Below are 19,359 nucleotides of genomic sequence, written 5' to 3'. Positions count from 1 at the left end.
ATAATTATTAGTAGTGTGATCACAGTGACTCAAAGGAGTAGTTAAAGGTACAGGAGACACACATACACACACACACACATACACACATGCACATACACATTCTTGACCGTCAAGAAGGAGTCTGACAGTGAGTACTGGAGAAAATGTCCTCATTTGGATAAAAGTACAAGTACACACACAGACACACCTGCTCAGGTGTGCTACATCAAGACAATTTTTCTGGGGTTTGATGTTTTATTCAGTATTATTATGATCATAATGACTCATAAGATTAGTTAAAGCTGCAGGGGAAACACACCTGTCAGTGTATTTATTACTCAAGTATATTCATCACTGATGATTTTGCTGTTTTAACATGTCCAGATCATGATTTATTTCTATGATGGGACATTTCTCACTCTGGGTCACAAAGACATGCAGAAGAAATGGTGCAACGAGATCCAGAGAGAGAGAGAGAGGAGAGACCTGTGGTAAACATCAGCGGCCTTGTGACTAAATCTTCCATTTGAGCAGCAAGACATCAGTATCATAAGACAAGCTGTTGGACCACAATGGTCGACCGACTGGGCTGCTTTGATTCTTCTTGGTACAGATTATATGATATATTTTGAGCGAGTGTGGGCAAAATACTACTGTAAACTACTCCTACTGCTGATGTGGTGTAGGGGGTAACCTGGAGGGCAAACCCTACAGTAGGGGTGGTAGCTGCCCCCTTTGCAACCCTGTAGATCTGAATGTCTTTTAAAAGGTGATTTGTTGTTGCTACAAAATGAAGCCATAATCTGACTTTTTTTCCCCAGTGAATCAACCATTTATTAGTTTAATTAATGCTACACTGTTTCCTAATATTAATAGTTGAGGATCCAACTCCTGCAGCTTCCAGTATTTACAAATGTGGTAATTAGGTGACCTATAGTGCCTGAAAAAACTATAACTCAACAAAGGAGGAAATGAGGTGATGAAGAATATAGAGCAAGAAAGTCTGTGTTTGGAGGTTTGGGTGGATCGATGGGTCATTTTCCACTAGACTTTTAATCTAAGCCATGACCTTTTTCCAAACCTAACCACATAGTTTGCAATAAGTGGGTATGCTCCATGTTTATTATTGTAACTAAGCCAACAAATGTCTATGGCATGATTTCAACCCATTGAACCTAATAGCAGGTCTACTAGGAACTTAATGATCCCCAACCCAGGGCCCAGGTGATTACAGTGCAGTGAATAGCATATTGGCATTTGTAGTGGGTGGTACTTTATGTTTTCATTTGACAAACTGTGTTATACATGACAAGTCAACAGTAGGTCACTCAAATGATGAGCTGATATTGTTTGTGCTAAATATGTAGGGGAGTGTAAAATCAAGAACATTTGCTTGGCACAGTCAGAGCAGCAGCAGCTCTTTGGCATAATATTAACTTTAGTTTTATTGACATATTTTGATATAGTTGTAAATGATCATGTATAACATGTATGGTCAAACACCAAAGTAAAGGTTACACTTACTTTACATTTTCAGCATCTATAACAGGGTTATTAGCATAAGATGAACCAATAAACTTACTTTCAAATGTTATTCTGACACTGAGAACTGATGCAACATATTAAGTGGATCAGTATGTGTTATTTTTCTCTCAGTAAAAATCAGTGGATTTAGTAGCTTTCATTTTAAATTTTTTTTAAACAGTATTTTTTCCTCCAGCAGATTTCACCAACCATCGGTATAACTAAAAGTAATCATATTGACAACCATCAGTGGTAATGACTTGATTGCGTTTATCTAAATCATATAAATCCTGTATAGAAAGATGGACAACATGCCAACACTTTCTGCCACTATGCGAAAATGAAACCAAAGTACGGTTGCCATCTTTCTTTGTAATTCATTTTGTGGCCAAATTCTGCACAGTAGCGACCAGAGGTAACACCAAGGTATCAGGCTGCAAATCAAAGCCGCCAATCATTTGAAAAACACCTGTTTTTACAATTTATTAAGAGCAAACTTATAATAAAAATGACCACCAGTATGGCAGTCAGCAGGATAGTAGAGGGACAGGGTTTATCACTTATATAAGAACAACCCAGCAGGGGGCAAACAACTTACGAAAAAGAGCTCAGCTTGATGGCTCATCTTTTTATATACAATCTATGATCTCACTATTTTTATAAGTACAAAATGTTATTGAAATATGCAAATGATATAAAGCATAATATGTATAGCAGTATCTCATAGCCACAGATTACAGTCATTAGGTTTAAATATCAGCTACATCACACTGTACCAGCTGATGACAAACAGACTCACTAATCCAATCGAAAAGCCTTCACAGCAGCATAGATCTTCTCTCTCTCTGCACTTTTTGCAGCCTTTTTGCACCATTGTCAGTTTTCATCACAGTAAAGATGACAGCAGAATAATCCCATGCGTCCTCATACCTCTGAGAAAATATAGAAGATGACAAACTTTAACATAATGTTGACGTGTGATTTGCTAAAGTGATTGTTACCTTTAAATACTTTACCTGTTGACATTTCAGACCACCACTGGTTGTCTGTCGGTCGACAGCAGCTGTGTAATGAAAGAGAAAATGATATCAATGACAAAAATAGTGATGCAGTTGTTGAAAAGAAGTATAAGTAATTTAAATTACCATTGTCAGAGTCACACTTGTTTTTCTTGATGGCACAGATGAGGAAGGTTATAACAATGAGGCTTAACATGATGGCATTGGCTGACTGTGACCACAGGCTGGTTCCTGAAATGAGTAAAAGTAACTTATATTTAGTAATAACTCCTAGTAATATAATATATTATCTGACACCTCCTAAAACAATGATATAGTTAACGTCAATGTCCAGTTTTGTTCCATTTCCAAATAATATCTGTCCACATGTGGCCACAGCACAGTAATAAGTCCCAGCATCAGAGGAGCTGATGTTCTTAGAGAAGTGATAAACACAGCTCTTCACAGTGTCAGATCTCTTCTCACATTCATTATTTCCATCAGTGTAGATGATATTTGGATGAGATTCATCTGATCCAGCTCTGAACCAGTACACACTGTGATTTCTTGGACACATGTCGCTCTCAGAGTCAGAGAGCACTGAACACTGCAGAGTCACTGAGTCTCCTGGACGGACTGGATCAGATACTGTCGACTGAACAACTGAATAGTTTGACGTCCTCTGAGTGTTTCCTGTGTGATACAAGATTGTTGAAAATTTAAGATCTCTAATGAAGAAATATCCACGTTAACAAAATACAACAATTAACCAAACATAAAATTGAAAGGTATAATCAATTGCTCAAAAAAATCCTGGTGATGTTGATGAGTTATTTTAAGAATCTTTTTGTTAATTATTACAAAAAATTGTGGAAAAACTGCATAATTACCTTTTAATGACAAATATGTCCCACTCCAAGTAAACGTGTTCCAGTTCCTGACTGCACAGTGATACATTCCCTCATCTTCCTGAATCGTCCTCACAATGGTCAGACTGATGATATTCTTGTCATGTTTTACTTTGAATCTTGATCCAGAAAACTCTGGTTCATATGTTGGGTTTGTATTTGTCCACAGTGCCACAATTAAATTCAGGTTATCTCCAACACTCTGTTTGTACCACTGGAATCCATTAAGGACAACGTCGTTCTCATCAGCCAAAAAACATGTGAATGTCACAGGTTCATGAAGTCCAACTGTGATCACTGGAACCAGCGTGTCTGAGAAAAATAAAAACAAAATCATAATTATGTGAATGCAGGAAATAATCACATGAACCACAACACATCTAGATTGCATGCAGATACTTCAATGTAAAAATATTTAGTCAGTATTAAATAGCACCTACGTCCTTGTTGGAGGAAAAGCAGTGTAACCCATAACACAATCATTGTGACACTGTCTGTATGCAGAGATGTCATGGTTATTTAGTGAAGGAGGTGAGATGACGTGATAGGTTGAACTGAAATGCATCTGATTGGTTGTTGTCTAGGAAGTTAGTAGCTGCACAGCCTGAGAGTAAAACCATTCGCATGATGGCACTGTCACTGTGAACATGTTGGCCATATGGCGAACATAGCATGAAGGCGTTTTCTACATAAATAACTACATAATGTTTCAAACATTGTAATATAAAGTTCATTGAAATGTCACATTTTTCTTTGAGGAATGGAGATAAATTTTTAAGAATCATTGGATTCTTGTCAAGTATCTCAATCTTCAGCCCACAGCTGTGGCTTAAATTACATTAGTCAAAGTCAAAGTCAAAGAAGCTTTATTGTCACTTCAACCATAAATACAGTAGCAGATGCAGTACACAGTGAAGCGAAACAACGTTCCTCCTAGTCCAGAGGTGCTACACAGAACACAGATAAAGTGCAGTGACGCAGACAAACATAGAGCTATGACAAAAACTAAATTATAATTTAGTCACAGAGGAGGAGAGTTTATGCAGAACAAAAGAGGACTACACATATACGACCATCCTTATGGCAATGTGAGACTCAGCTTTGAGCTAAACATTAACATCAGCATATTAACAAGTTTACAGTGAGAGTCATAATGTTGATGGTTCTATTCTCAGGCTGTGCAGCTACTTAATACACTCCTCCTCATCATGACCTCCAACTGTGACACACAATCCACACAATATCCCCACTAGCTGACTCCACCCATGTGGAAGTAACATACACTGTCACACACATTTCAGGCATACACATCTGTGAATCCTCTGCACTGCCACTTTTCCAACTGAGATCTATGTGATGAAAGGACTAACTGCAAAAATGCCACAAAATGTGTTTTCTCAAAAGTTTTCATCTTGGAGCCAAAAAGTTTGTCCTGATATGGGGGAAAATGATGCTATAAGAACAGATTAGACTGACACGTAGAGCAAATCTCCATTAGATTAAATGGAGGAACACCAGACATGCCAATCAGTTAAGGTACAAATAAACTACAACTACTATGAACTACATGTATTTATGAAGTAAGAGAAGAGTTATATGGCAAGTAAACTTTTGTGCTTGTAAAATGGTTTGAAAAACTGATTCGTCTGGTTTATCTGCTGATATTAATATCTGAAAACAGCCTTCACTTCGGGCAGTGTAAACACTTTTAAACATTTGACAGTATAAACTGTGTTTCTAACTGCATATGTGCTACATCTGTAGCCTGGTGAATATTAAGTTGAGCAGAGTCAAAAGATTTCTCCCATAGATGAATTAATACACAGTCACAGAAACATGCTCATAATTTCACAAGTAACATCCCTCATTGCTCAAAAAGCTGCAGAATACGATGTTTAAATTATCTTTATATCACAAACGTTTGGAACTAGTTACGTCATATGGCCAACATGTTCACAGAGACAGTGCTATCAGTATCAGAATGACTGGTATGTATTAATCCAGTAGAACATCATTCATAGTAGTTATTTAATCATTCATATCCTTTCTTATTGATATTGATACCAAATGATAATGTTTAATTAAAAGTCCCACATTATTATTACTACTTAGTCTAGAATGTAGTTGACCTGTTTGAATTTTGTGCTTTTAAAAACAGATGTAATGAACCTTTTCTTCTTAGAACACAACACAAAGAGCAGAGGAGGTGGTCGTGGTCACAGCCTCCATCCTCTATACTCACCTCATGTTTATTGAGGAAATGACTGAAAGGCAGCACCAGAGCAGCGCTCTGACAGTTTCTGATGCAGTTGACAGGTATCTGCTGGTGTGAAGGAGGAAACTCATGTAAACCTGCAAGAAAACCACAAATAACCCAGCTGAGACTAAAGACTAAAGACTTTGATATGAGGCAGCATGAGAGACTACACATGTGGTTTTTTTAGTAAAAAGCTTAACCTGGCAGTAACACAGTCAAAATGCCAACATGAATAATACGAAGAAGTCCAGGTTGAGGTCATGTACAGATTCTCCACAACAGGAACATGAAAATATTATGTAGTTCAGTATGAACAACAGGAACTCTGAAATCTAAAGTTTTATCAATGTAGGGGACAGCATCACATACTTAGAATAATTATAGATATAATTAAGCAACTGAAGGGGTCAAAATTCAACATTTGTTAGACAACACTTCAAAGAAAAATGACCATATATAAATAAAATGACCTCCTGAAACAGTGATGTGTCCATCTGCTCCACACACAACAAACATACACTGTTAAATATACAGAAAGGCCAAACCAGGAAGAGCAGAAACTGTACAATGTGATTTAAAACAAAAGCCCTGCAGTAAATATTTTGATGTACTTTGTGTCCTGCTTTGTACTTTCACACATAAACACATAAACATGCACGGATGGCTGAAATGTAGAAAATGGCCTTCCCACTATACTGGGCAAAGGTTTTGTAAATAATTGATGCACGGAAACTTCAGCACTGTTGTGGTCGAGCTTTCAAACTGAGGTGTGAATATAAAGGAGCTTTTCTTCTCTGTCACTATGTTTTAATCTCAGACCACTGGACTCACTGATGTTCTGTCTTTTTAAAACAGCAACTAAAATACAACTTTGGTATATTATTTTATAATTATTAGTAGAATCACAACAACTCACAGGAGTAGTTAAAGACTAAAATCAAGACTGTTGCGTGTGGTTTGATGCTTTTTCAGCAGCATTTTAACTGTGATAAGTTTGTTGGATTTTCAGGTTCAGCAGTTTTGCTAAAGTGTTTTTGAGTGTGCTTCACTGATGACAGCCTGTTAATCAACATGTAAATTAAAATAAAACTTTATATGAATATTGTGTTTTCATGCTCACAGATGCCTGTGGTTAAATGTTTAAAACCTGAAAAATATAAATATTTTAAGTATTCAAGCAAGTAACATTTTAATCCGAGCCATGGCCTAAAGCAGTTACTCTCCTTATTTATTATTGTAACCATGGCAAAGAATGTCCATGCCATGATTTCAACATATTGAACCTGCTAGAGTAGATTGATGATGGATTTAATGATCCACAAATCAGGGTCTAAGTGATTATGGTGCAGTAAATGGCATAGTAGCATTTGTATTGGGTGGTACTTTGTGTTTCAATGTGAGATACCTTCAAGTGATCATGTTCCTAATGTTTTTGTTTAGCAGGATCAGTGATGTTTGCTCTTATGTTATGACACATATAAGTGCACAGAGGATCACTCAAATGAGCCAGTAACATTGTCTTTGCTAAATATGTAGATGTGTGTCATTTTATGTGTGATGTAGATGTAGGTGAGTGTGTGTGTGAGGTTGTCTGTCTTTGTGCATCTCTATGTGGCCCTGCAACGGACCGTTGACCTGTCCAGGGTGTACCGCTGCCTTTCACCTGAGAGAGAGCTGGGATAGGCTCCAGCAGATCCCCGTGATCCTGGCTTTCAGGAAAAAGCGGGTATAGAAAATGGATGGATGGATGTAGATGTAGGTGTACACTCTCTGATCCACTGGACAGGACACACATTACATTCATGGCATAATAAAAAAATAACCGAAGCTGCAACATATTATTAAACGATCAATTGCGAATATGTCATATACCCAGTAATGTAACTATACAATACTGATAACTGACATCATCAGTAATATAAATATTTAAAAATAATGACATAATAAAATCTATTGAAATGTAATGTTCTTCTCCAAGAAAAAGTTATGGCATTGCTTGCAATTTCATGTTTTTCTGCATAAATTGGTCATAAAATATGGACTGATCTTCTCCAATATCACAAACAACATTATGTCTAAGCTGATAAAGCACAAAGTCATGATCTCTTATGTTGTTACTCATTGCATCCCAAAAAACAGAGTTAAAAAAAATAATGGCAGGATTAGGCTTCTGATGTTGCTAAACATCCACTGGAGCAAGGTGTTAACAACAATCAATGAAGTGAGGATGGAGGTGTGGTTTAGAACTACTCTGACGTATAAAAATACGGAAACAGGCTCATTTTCATTTTCAGAAGAAGAGAAATGTTTTGTAAAAAAAATAAAAATTCTGTCTGTAATTTGAGACAATTTGGTAATTTAGCTCCTCTCCATAGATGGGGTCCATGATGAGTGATTCAGGATCCTCCCAAAGGCACAATGCAGAATTGTCAATGAAAAAAAATTCTACAGTAACAGCTAAAGACATAAATGATTAAATGGAGCTTGAGGACATCTCCTGTCATTAGTTCACCATACGCCAAACATTAAACAGGTATGCTGTCCATGACAGGACACCACATAGGAAGCCATTGATCACCCAATTAACATTGCATCATGCTTGAATTAGGCCAAAGACCACCTTGATACTCCACAACACTACTGAGAAAATGTCTTGTGGACCAATGAACCAAAGGCAGAATTGTATGGGAAAAACAGACTACTGGAATGTAGTTGACCTGTTTGCCTACAGCACTACATATGGTATAAAAAGAGAATCAGGTACCATTATGAAAACATGACCCCAGCAGTGATCTGTGGTGGAGGGACCATCATGAGTTGGGGCTGCTTTACCATTGTGGAAGAGATATTGAATTCGAAAGTTTATCAAGGTGTCCTACAGCATAATGTATTACAGAATGCCTCTGGAGACAAGAAATATAGCTGATCTTAATAAGTTCTGTACGCTAGACTGGTCCAAATCAGCTCCTGAAAGTTGTGCAGGAATGTGTGCACTCTGTTGTACTAGAATTTTAGACAGATAAACATATTTAAGTAATACCACTTAAATCCATCTATCAACTCTATGTTTTATATTTCCATGTTGGAGGGATTTCAGTGACTGGTAAATGTGGAAATCAAAAGTTGTTTCAGAGTCACAGCAGCACTTTGGTACATAAACAGCAGTTTTATTGACATATTTTGATATAATTACAAGTCATCTTCCTGAATCCCTTGTATGGTCAAACAAAGTAAAGGTTATACTTAATTTAAATTTACAATAGTTAAAACAAGACTGTGATCATATGATGCATCAAATTCACTTCCAAATGTCCTTCTGATCCAGTGTACTCATATAAATTATTCGGGTCACGATGTGGTATCTTTCTGACTAAAATATTAGTGTATTAGTAGATTGGATAAGAGTGCCTTTAACCAGATTTCAATATCTATCACCATAACTTAAAGTGAATCGTATTCACAACCATCCGTCGTAATGACTTGATTCCAACAGTGGCCATATTTTTTCTTCATTTTGAAGAATTAAAATGGTTGATAAATTTCTGCTTGGAAACCTTACTTTGCCATATTTAACTATTGATAGGTAGTTTGAACAGAAATTTGAGGAAATGAGGACGAGAGAGATGCACTAAAGGTCCCTGGCCAGACTCCCACTATCTACCATGTATCTAACTCATGCACTGTATGAAAGGACGAACAGTGTGCCAAAAATTCCGGCCACTATGCAAAAGTATGGCTGCCATCACGCTTTGTATTTTGCAACCAAATTCTGTACAGTAGCAACCAGGGATAGTGGTGTCATATCAGGCTGCAAATCAAAGTCGCCCATCATTTGAAAAACACTTGTTTTTACATAATCACACAACTTATTAAAAACAAACTTATAAACAAAATAAACAATTGTACACCCTTCCACATAATAAAATCTACCAAAATGGCAGAAATCACCTTAAGGAAAAGTGTATTTGATTTGTATTCTCCCATCCAGTAAGATAGTGGAGCAGGGTTTACGAATTGTCCCACAACAAACCAATAGGGGGCAATCGACTTGAGAAAAAGAACTTATTAACAAAGTATGATCTCACTATTTTAAAACGCAAAGACAAAATATTATTGAAATATGAGAATGTTATAAAGCATAATATGTACAGCAGTACCTCATAGCCACAGATTACAGTCATTAGCTTTAAATATCAGCTACATCACACTGTACCAGCTGATGACAAACAGACTCACTAATCCAATCGAAAAGCCTTCACAGCAGCATAGATCTTCTCTCTCTCTGCACTTTTTGCAGCCTTTTTTGCACCATTGTCAGTTTTCATCACAGTAAAGATGACAGCAGAATAATCCCATGCGTCCTCATACCTCTGAGAAAATATAGAAGATGACAAACTTTAACATAATGTTGATATGTGATTTGCTAAAGTGATTGTTACCTTTAAATACTTTACCTGTTGACATTTCAGACCACCACTGGTTGTCTGTCGGTCGACAGCAGCTGTGTAATGAAAGAGAAAATGATATCAATGACAAAAAAAGTGATGCAATTGTTGAAAAAAAGTATAAGTAACTTATATTAGCATTGTCAGAATCACACTTGTTTTTCTTGATAGCACAGATGAGGAAGGTTATAACAACGAGGCTTAACAGCAAATAAGCTGACAGGAGAAATATAATGGCATTGGCTGACCACAGGCTGGTTCCTGACTAAATACACAGGCAAAAGCTATTTATACTTAAGAGCTGGTGAGATCATTCTGCAGGTGAAACGAAAATTGAGACTAGTTGATTTTAACAGATTGTATTTGACTTGCAGTATTATCTGACACCTCTTAAAACAATGATATAGTTACCGTCAATGTCCGGTTTTGTTCCATTTCCAAATAAGAAGATAAGATATGAAACCTTTATTTGTCCCACAATGGGGAAATTGCATTGTTGCAACAGCACAGTAAAAGTACTCAGCAGAGTGCCAGAAGTAGCAAAGATGTGAGATTAATAGGAAACTAATAATATCTGTCCGTCCACATGTGGCCACAGCACAGTAATAATTCCCAGTATCAGAGGAGCTGATGTTTAACTCAAAAATGTACATGAAGTTTGTCATGTGTTGTATGTCCACTTTGTTCATTAAAATATATTTTGAATTAAAAAAAGGTACAAAATATATAGTCATTCAACAACACCTACCTTTAAACTGTTCAGATGCTGGTCTTGAATTTCGGGAACAGATGAAAACAATATTTCCAGTCACAGAGACGACCAAACAGATCACTGATATCACCAGTGCAATAAATTCAGAACTTGCTGTTTGCTCTAGAAAACAAAATTAAATTAATGCTTCTGAAAGCCATGATCCTATTAACATATTCCAGGACTGAAACACAAAATCATACCAATGTCCAGTTTTGTTCCATCTCCAAATAATATCTGTCCACATGTGGCCACAGCACAGTAATAAGTCCCAGCATCAGAGGAGCTGATGTTCTTAGAGAAGTGATAAACACAGCTCTTCACAGTGTCAGATCTCTTCTCACATTCATTATTTCCATCAGTGTAGATGATGTTTGGATGAGATTCATCTGATCCAGCTCTGAACCAATACACACTGTGATTTCTTGGACACGTGTCGCTCTCAGAGTCAGAGAGGACTGAACACTGCAGAGTCACTGAGTTTCCTGGACGGACTGGATCAGATACTGTCGACTGAACAACTGAATAGTCTGACGTCCTCTGAGTGTTTCCTGTGTGATACAAGATTGTAGAAAATTTAAGATCTAAGGTGGAGAAATAACATGAGTTTGGAGTCCTACAATTTAAATTAGGTCCAAACTTAAACTTCCACATTAACAAAAGAGAACAATAAATGTAACATCAAATTAAAATAAGGTAATTTAAGATGATTTTTTTTTTCGACAACTGTTTGGCGACACTGAGTTGTCTTAAGAAACATTAACTTTGTTTAAGCAAATACATGTTTTAATTTATCCCAGTATATTGTAAAAAACACATAATTACCTTTTAATGACAAATATGTCCCACTCGAAGTAAATTTGTTCCAGACTCTGACTGCACAGTGATACATTCCCTCATCTTCCTGAATCGTCCTCACAATGGTCAGACTGATGATATTCTGGTTGTGATTTACTTTGAATCTTGACTCAGAAAACTCTGGTTCATATGTTGGGTTTATATTTGTCTGCAGTGTCAAAATTAATTTCAGGTTATCTCCAACACTTTGCTTGTACCACTGGAGTGAATTATGCATGGAGTCCTCATCAGGCAAAAAACATGTGAATGTCACAGGTTCATGAAGTCCAACTGTGATCACTGGAACCAGCGTGTCTGAGAAGAATAAAAACAAAATCATAATTATCTGAATGCAGGAAATAATCACATCAACCACAACACATCTAGATTGCATGCAGATACTTCAATGTAAAAATATTTAGTCATTATTAAATAGCACTTACGTCCTTGTTGGAGGAGAAGCAGTGTAACCCATAACACAATCATTGTGACACTGTCTGTATGCAGAGATGTCTTGGTTATTTAGTGAAGGAGGTGAGATGGACGTGATAGGTCGAACAGAAATGCTTCTGATTGGCTGTTGTCTAGGAAGTTAGTAGCTGCACAGCCTGAGAGTAAAACCATTCGCATGTCACTGTAAACATGTTGGTCATATGGTGAACATAGCATGAAGGCATTTTGCTTAACTAGTTTTAAATGCTTTGTGATATAAAGATCATTTAAACCACATTGTGCAGCTTATTGAGGAATGAGGGATGTTACTTTTTATATTATGTGCATATTTCAGCGATTTTACGTTAATTAGTCTACAGGGGGAAAGGATCTGACGGCTCAAAAACCTCAATCTTCATGAAGCTACAGCTGTGCCATACGTGCCAGAAAATGACATAAGTCACAGAAAACAGACTAACCAGAATAAAATAAGGCTAAGATGATACAATCATCCTAATATGAGTCTCAGTTTTCAGCTAGACATTGATATCAGCACACTAAAATGTTCATAGTGACAGTGTTATCATGTTTATACGTCTCCTGCCAGCATCTTGTACAACACTGTGTGCAGTTTTTATAGATATGAGGGAAAATGATGCTTTAAGAACAAATTAGACTGACAAACACAGACAGCATGTAAGATGAGCAGATCTACATTAGAGTAAGTGGAAGAAGACACCAGACATAACACTTAAGATGAAGAAAACAAGCTCCGACTACTCTAGAATATCTGTGTTCATGTTACAGGAGAAGATGTTTCTGACAAAATCTGAGGTAGGTTTTGTGCCTGTAGAGTAAAAAGTTAAGCTATGATATCACTTCTGTCTGGTCTGAAAAACTGATTTGTCTCTCTTCTAGCTTATGACTTCACATACTGTGACACAAACTCTGAAATGCAGCCCTCACAGTAGTCTTAAAATTATCAAAAACTTTTCTGCCAAGATGATCGATACAAAGAAGTCCAGAATGAGCCCATGTACAGTGGTGAACAGATTTTCAGTAACAGGAATAGAATAATCTCATGCAGTCCAGTATAAACGCCATGAACCCTTTTATCAGAGTGCAATAGCATCACTCAGCGTATAGATATTAAACAACTGAATGTTAAAAACACAAAAATTGTCAGATGATTTTGAGTTTTGACACATTGAAGCCAAATGAACATGTATGAATAAATGACCTGACACAGAAAAGTGTCCATCTGCTCCACACACAATACACATACAGCAAAAACTGTAAAATGTGATTTAAAAAACAAAAGCCGTGCAGTAAATACTTTGATGTACTTGAATTCACACATAAACACATAAACATGCATTCAGTCAAAACTGACTAATGATTCATGGAAACTTCAGCACTATTGTGGTCGAGCTTTCAAACTGAGGTGGGAATATAAAGGAGCTTTTCTTCTCTGTCACTATGTTTTAATCTCAGACCAGTGGACTCACACTGATGTTCTGTCTTTTTAAAACAGCAACTAAAATACAGCTGCAGTGTATTATTTTATAATTATTAGTAGTATGATCACAGTGACTCAAAGGAGTAGTTAAAGGTACAGGAGACACACACACACACACACACACATACACACATGCACATACACATTCTTGACCGTCAAGAAGGAGTCTGACAGTGAGTACTGGAGAAAATGTCCTCATTTGGATAAAAGTACAAGTACACACACACAGACACACAGACACACACCTGCTCAGGTGTGCTACATCAAGACAAATTTTCTGGGGTTTGATGTTTTATTCAGTATTATTATGATCATAATGACTCATAAGATTAGTTAAAGCCGCAGGGGAAACACACCTGTCAGTGTATTTATAACTCAAGTATATTCATCACTGATGATTTTGCTGTTTTAACATGTCCAGATCATGATTTATTTCTATGATGGGACATTTGTCACACTGGGTCACAAAGACATGCAGAAGAAATGGTGCAACGAGATCCAGAGAGAGAGAGAGGAGAGACCTGTGGTAAACATCAGCGGCCTTGTGACTAAATCTTCCATTTGAGCAGCAAGACATCAGTAGCATAAGACAAGCTGTTGGACCACAATGGTCGACCGACTGGCTGCTTTGATTATTCTTGGCACAGATTATATGATATATTTTGAGCAAGTGTGGGCAAAATACTACTGTAAACTACTCCTACTGCTGATGTGGAGTTGTGGGTAACCTGGAGGGCAAAACCCTACAGTAGGGGTGGTAGCTGCCCCCTTTGCAACCCTGTAGATCTGAATGTCTTTTAAAAGGTGATTTGTTGTTGCTACAAGATGAAGACATAATCTGACTTTTTTCCCCAGTGAATCAACCATTTATTAGTTTAATTAATGCTACACTGTTTCCTAATATTAATGGTTGAGGATCCAACTCCTGCAGCTTCCAGTATTTACAAATGTGGTAATTAGGTGACCTATAGTGCCTGAAAAAACTATAATTAAACAAAGGAGGAAATGAGGTGATGAAGAATATAGAGCAAGAAAGTCTGTGTTTGGAGGTTTGGGGGGATCGATGGGTCATTTACCACTAGACTTTTAACCTAAGCCATGACCTTTTTCCAAACCTAACCACATAGTTTGTAATAAGTCCATGTTTATTATTGTAACTAAGCCAACAAATGTCTATGGCATGATTTCAACCCATTGAACCTACTAGCAGGTCTACTAGGGATTTAATGATCCCCAACCCAGGACCCAGGTGATTACAGTGCAGCAAATAGCATATTAGCATTTGTAGTGGGTGGTACTTTACGTTTTCATTTGACAAACTGTGTTAGACATAACAAGTCAACAGTAAATCACTCAAAGGATGAGGTGATATTGTTTGTGCTAAATATGTAGGGGAGAGTAAAATCAAGAACATTTGCTTGGCACAGTCACAGCAGCAGCAGCTCTTTGGCATAATATTAACTTTAGTTTTATTGACATATTTTGATATTGTTGTAAATGATCATGTATAACATGTATGGTCAAACACCAAAGTAAAGGTTACACTTACTTTACATTTTCAGCATCTATAACAGGGTTATTAGCATAAGATGAACCAATAAACTTACTTTCAAATGTTATTCTGACACTGAGAACTGATGCAACATATTAAGTGGATCAGTATGTGTTATTAAATCAGTGGATTTAGTAGCTTTCATTTTAACTTTTTTTTTAAACAGTATTTTTTCCTCCAGCAGATTTCACCAACCATCGGTATAACTAAAAGTAATCATATTGACAACCATCAGTGGTAATGACTTGATTGCATTTATCTAAATCATATAAATCCTTTATAGAAAGATGGACAACATGCCAACACTTTCTGCCACTATGCGAAAATGAAACCAAAGTACAGTTGCCATCTTTCTTTGTAATTCATTTTGTGGCCAAATTCTGCACAGTAGCAGGCAGAGGTAACACCAAGGTATCAGGCTGCAAATCAAAGCCCCCAATCATTTGAAAAACACCTGTTTTTACAATTTATTAAGAGCAAACTTATAATAACAATGACCACCAGTATGGCAGGCAGCCGGATAGTAGAGGGACAGGGTTTATCACTTATATAAGAACAACCCAGCAGGGGGCAAACAACTTACGAAAAAGAGCTCAGCTTGATGGCTCATCTTTTTATATACAATCTATGATCTCACTATTTTTATAAGTACAAAATGTTATTGAAATATGCGAATGATATACAGCATAATATGTACAGCAGTATCTCATAGCCACAGATTACAGTCATTAGCTTTAAATATCTGCTACATCACACTGTACCAGCTGATGACAAACACACTCACTAATCCAATCGAAAAGCCTTCACAGCAGCATAGATCTTCTCTCTCTCTGCACTTTTTGCAGCCTTTTTTGCACCATTATCAGTTTTCATCACAGTAAAGATGACAGCAGAATAATCCCATGCGTCCTCATACCTCTGAGAAAATATAGAAGATGACAAACATTAAAATAATGTTGACGTGTGATTTGCTAAAGTGATTGTTACCTTTAAATACTTTACCTGTTGACATTTCAGACCACCACTGGTTGTCTGTCGGTCGACCACAGCTGTGTAATGAAAGAGAAAATGATATCAATGACAAAAATAGTGATGCAGTTGTTGAAAAGAAGTATAAGTAATTTAAATTACCATTGTCAGAGTCACACTTGTTTTTCTTGATGGCACAGATGAGGAAGGTTATAACAATGAGGCTTAACATGATGGCATTGGCTGACTGTGACCACAGGCTGGTTCCTGAAATGAGTAAAAGTAACTTATATTTAGTAATAACTCCTAGTAATATGTTACTACATGTTGAATGTAAATTGAGAATAGTTGATCTTAACAGATTGTATCTGACTTGCAGTATTATCTGACACCTCCTAAAACAATGATATAGTTACCATCAATGTCCAGTTTTGTTCCATTTCCAAATAATATCTGTCCACATGTGGCCACAGCACAGTAATAAGTCCCAGCATCAGAGGAGCTGATGTCCACAGAGAAGTGATAAACACAGCTCTTCACAGTGTCAGATCTCTTCTCACATTCATTATTTCCATCAGTGTAGATGATGTTTGGATGAGATTCATCTGATCCAGCTCTGAACCAGTACACACTGTGATTTCTTGGACACGTGTCGCTCTCAGAGTCAGAGAGGACTGAACACTGCAGAGTCACTGAGTCTCCTGGATGGACTGGATCAGATACTGTCGACTGAACAACTGAATAGTCTGACGTCCTCTGAGAGTTTCCTGTGTGATACAAGATTTAAGATCTAAGGTGAGCAATAATAATTCTCATAAGTCTCAGAAGGTCAATTAGATTTAACACTATTTTACTTTTTTTTTTTTTTTTTTTTTAATGGTTGGTAATGCTAATTACCTTTTAATGACAAATATGTTCCACTCCAACTAAACTTGTCCCAGTTCCGGACTGCACAGTGATACATTCCTTTATCTTCTTTAATCGTCCTCACAATGGTCAGATTGCTAATATTCTTGTCATGTTTTACTATGAACCTTGAGCCAGAAAACTCTGGTTCATACACAGGGTTTGCATTTTTACGTAGTGTCAAAATTAATTTCAGGTTATCTCCAACACTCTGCTTGTACCACTGGAGTCCATTACGGATGAAGTCCTCATCAGCCAAAACACATGTGAATGTTACAGGTTCATGAAGTTCAACTGTGATAACTGGAACCAGCGTGTCTGATAAGAATAAAAACAAAATCATAATTATCTGAATGCAGCAAATAATCACATCAACCACAACACATCTAGATTGCATGCAGATACTTCAATGTAAAAATATTTAGTCATTATTAAATAGCACTTACGTCCTTGTTGGAGGAAAAGCAATGTAACCCATAACACAATCATTGTGACACTGTCTGTATGCAGAGATGTCTTGGTTATTTAGGGAAGGAGGTGAGATGGGCGTGACAGGTCGAACTGAAATGCTTCTGATTGGCTGTTGTCTAGGAAGTTAGTAGCTGCATATACATATAGACTGTAATTGAGAGTAAAACCATCAGCATGATGGCACTGTCACTGTGAACATGTTGGTCACATGACGAACATAGCATGAAGGTTTTACAAGTAAATAGTTTTGTCATATAAAGTTCATTTCAATATGACATTGTGTAGCTTACTGAGGAATGGTGGAACATCATTTTTTGTAGTAGTTGCATATTTTTGTGATTTTACAGTACTTAGTTTATGGAAGAAATCATCACCTCAAAAGTCTTCACCAGCCCATAGCTGCAGCCTGCAGCACGTTCAAAAAGTATTCAGACCAACTTCACTTTTTTTCAATTTTTTGCTGCAATTTGTTGCTCCCTGGTACAATTGTTTAAAATCTTTTTTCTCTCTCAATCTATATGCAGTGCTACATAATGACAAAGTGAAAACAGAATTTTTGCTATCTTTATAAATGTATTATAAAGATCATATTTACATAAGTATTCAGAGCTTTTGAAACATGAAAATGAACTCAGACACCTCCCATTTCTTTTGATTGTTGCTGAGATGTTTTTCCACCTTGACTGGAGTCCACCTGTGGTAAACTACATTGATTGGACTGGTCTGGGTTTAGGCAAAGATGAATGGAGAAAAGTACAGAAATATCTTCAGTGAAAACCTGTTTCCCAGTGTTCAAGACCTCAGACTGGGCTAAAGGTTCACCTTCAAACATGATGACGACCCTAAACACACAGCCAAGACATCACTGAAGTGGCTTGGGGACAAATCTGTGAATGTCCTAGAGTGGCCCAGCCAGAGCCCTGACTTGAACCCTGTTTAACATCTCTGGAGAGATCTGAAAATGGATGTCACTATCCAACCTGACCAAGCTTAAGGGGATTTGCAAAAAATGGCAGAAAATCCCCCAAACCCAGTGTGCAAAGCTTGTTGTGTCATACCTACAGACTGCAATTGATACCAAAGGTGCTTCAAATAAGTACTGAGTAGAAAATATTAATACTTTTGTAAATGTGATATGATATTTCAGTTTTTTCTGAAAAAAAAAAAAAAAAGTGAACTTAAGTGTTGTATCAAGCTACGACCTGATGAAATAGAGAAAGGTAAAGGGGGTCAGAATTCTTTCTGAATGTATTGTACATGCCAAAAATGACATGGAAAGCATGGAAAATAAAGTGTATACAACCATGAGCCAAAACTTAATATGAAATGATGACAATGCTTGCAAATACATCACAAAATCATGGTTTTCCTAAAACGTTACCTGGAACCAATATTTCACTGCTAGATTCCCAGCATCTTATGGAACACACTGTGGGCAATTTTCCAGATATGAGGAAAAATGCTACCATAAGAACAAATTAAACTGATGAGCAGAGACAGGGTCTAAGAAGAGCAAATTTACATTGAAGTGGCTGGAGGAAAACACAAGACATGCCAATTAATTAAGGTACAGATTAAAAAAAATATCTCCTAAGGAATATATGTGTTTATGACATAGGAAAAGGTAACTGTTTAGTTTGCAGACTAACAATGTAATTACTATGTTAATCTGAAAAGCTGGCATGCCTCCACTCTAGTTGATTGCATTACACACTGTTAAACTCTCAAAAACAGCCTTTGCATCAGTGACACACAAAGAGACAAGAACCATCTTATATATTGGATGAGCAGCCAATTCAGAAGCTCCACAT

At 36.9% G+C, this 19,359-nt stretch overlaps 2 protein-coding genes across 2 annotated transcripts; both read right to left on the bottom strand.

Moving 5' to 3' along the window:
• Positions 1 to 2,270: 2,270 nt before the first annotated feature.
• LOC113144727 (uncharacterized) lies at positions 2,271 to 3,746 on the bottom strand. The gene is made up of 5 exons (XM_026330954.1): positions 3,392 to 3,746; positions 2,844 to 3,194; positions 2,649 to 2,753; positions 2,520 to 2,566; positions 2,271 to 2,435 (listed from the first exon to the last, which is right to left on the bottom strand). Exons 1-5 carry the CDS (start codon positions 3,744 to 3,746, stop codon positions 2,322 to 2,324), a joined length of 972 nt encoding a protein of 323 aa, XP_026186739.1. The 3' UTR covers positions 2,271 to 2,321.
• Positions 3,747 to 9,768: 6,022 nt separating this feature from the next.
• On the bottom strand, positions 9,769 to 17,566 carry LOC113144726 (uncharacterized). The gene is made up of 6 exons (XM_026330953.1): positions 17,524 to 17,566; positions 17,252 to 17,395; positions 16,588 to 16,938; positions 16,334 to 16,438; positions 10,121 to 10,167; positions 9,769 to 10,036 (listed from the first exon to the last, which is right to left on the bottom strand). The coding sequence occupies exons 1-6, from the start codon at positions 17,564 to 17,566 to the stop codon at positions 9,902 to 9,904; spliced, it is 825 nt and encodes a 274-aa protein (XP_026186738.1). The 3' UTR covers positions 9,769 to 9,901.
• Between the last annotated feature and the right edge of the window lie 1,793 nt (positions 17,567 to 19,359).

Source organism: Mastacembelus armatus, chromosome 10 (assembly GCF_900324485.2).
Source record: "Mastacembelus armatus chromosome 10, fMasArm1.2, whole genome shotgun sequence".
In the NCBI taxonomy this organism is placed as follows: domain Eukaryota; kingdom Metazoa; phylum Chordata; class Actinopteri; order Synbranchiformes; family Mastacembelidae; genus Mastacembelus; species Mastacembelus armatus.
Note: the sequence above shows the minus strand (reverse complement) of the source record. Positions and strands in the feature narration are given on the sequence as shown.

Excerpts from the sequence above, each read along its gene's own strand:
- LOC113144727 (XM_026330954.1), bottom strand. The coding sequence starts at position 3,746 with ATGATTTTGTTTTTATTTTTCTCAGACACGCTGGTTCCAGTGATCACA. Across the intron at positions 2,754-2,843 it reads AACAAAACTGGACATTGACG|GAACCAGCCTGTGGTCACAG; the intron begins TTAACTATATCA and ends TACTCATTTCAG. Across the intron at positions 2,436-2,519 it reads GTGGTCTGAAATGTCAACAG|AGGTATGAGGACGCATGGGA; the intron begins GTAAAGTATTTA and ends ATATTTTCTCAG.
- LOC113144726 (XM_026330953.1), bottom strand. The coding sequence starts at position 17,566 with ATGATTGTGTTATGGGTTACATTGCTTTTCCTCCAACAAGGAC. Across the intron at positions 10,168-16,333 it reads CAAGTGTGACTCTGACAATG|CTGCTGTCGACCGACAGACA; the intron begins GTAATTTAAATT and ends TTCATTACACAG. Across the intron at positions 10,037-10,120 it reads GTGGTCTGAAATGTCAACAG|AGGTATGAGGACGCATGGGA; the intron begins GTAAAGTATTTA and ends ATATTTTCTCAG.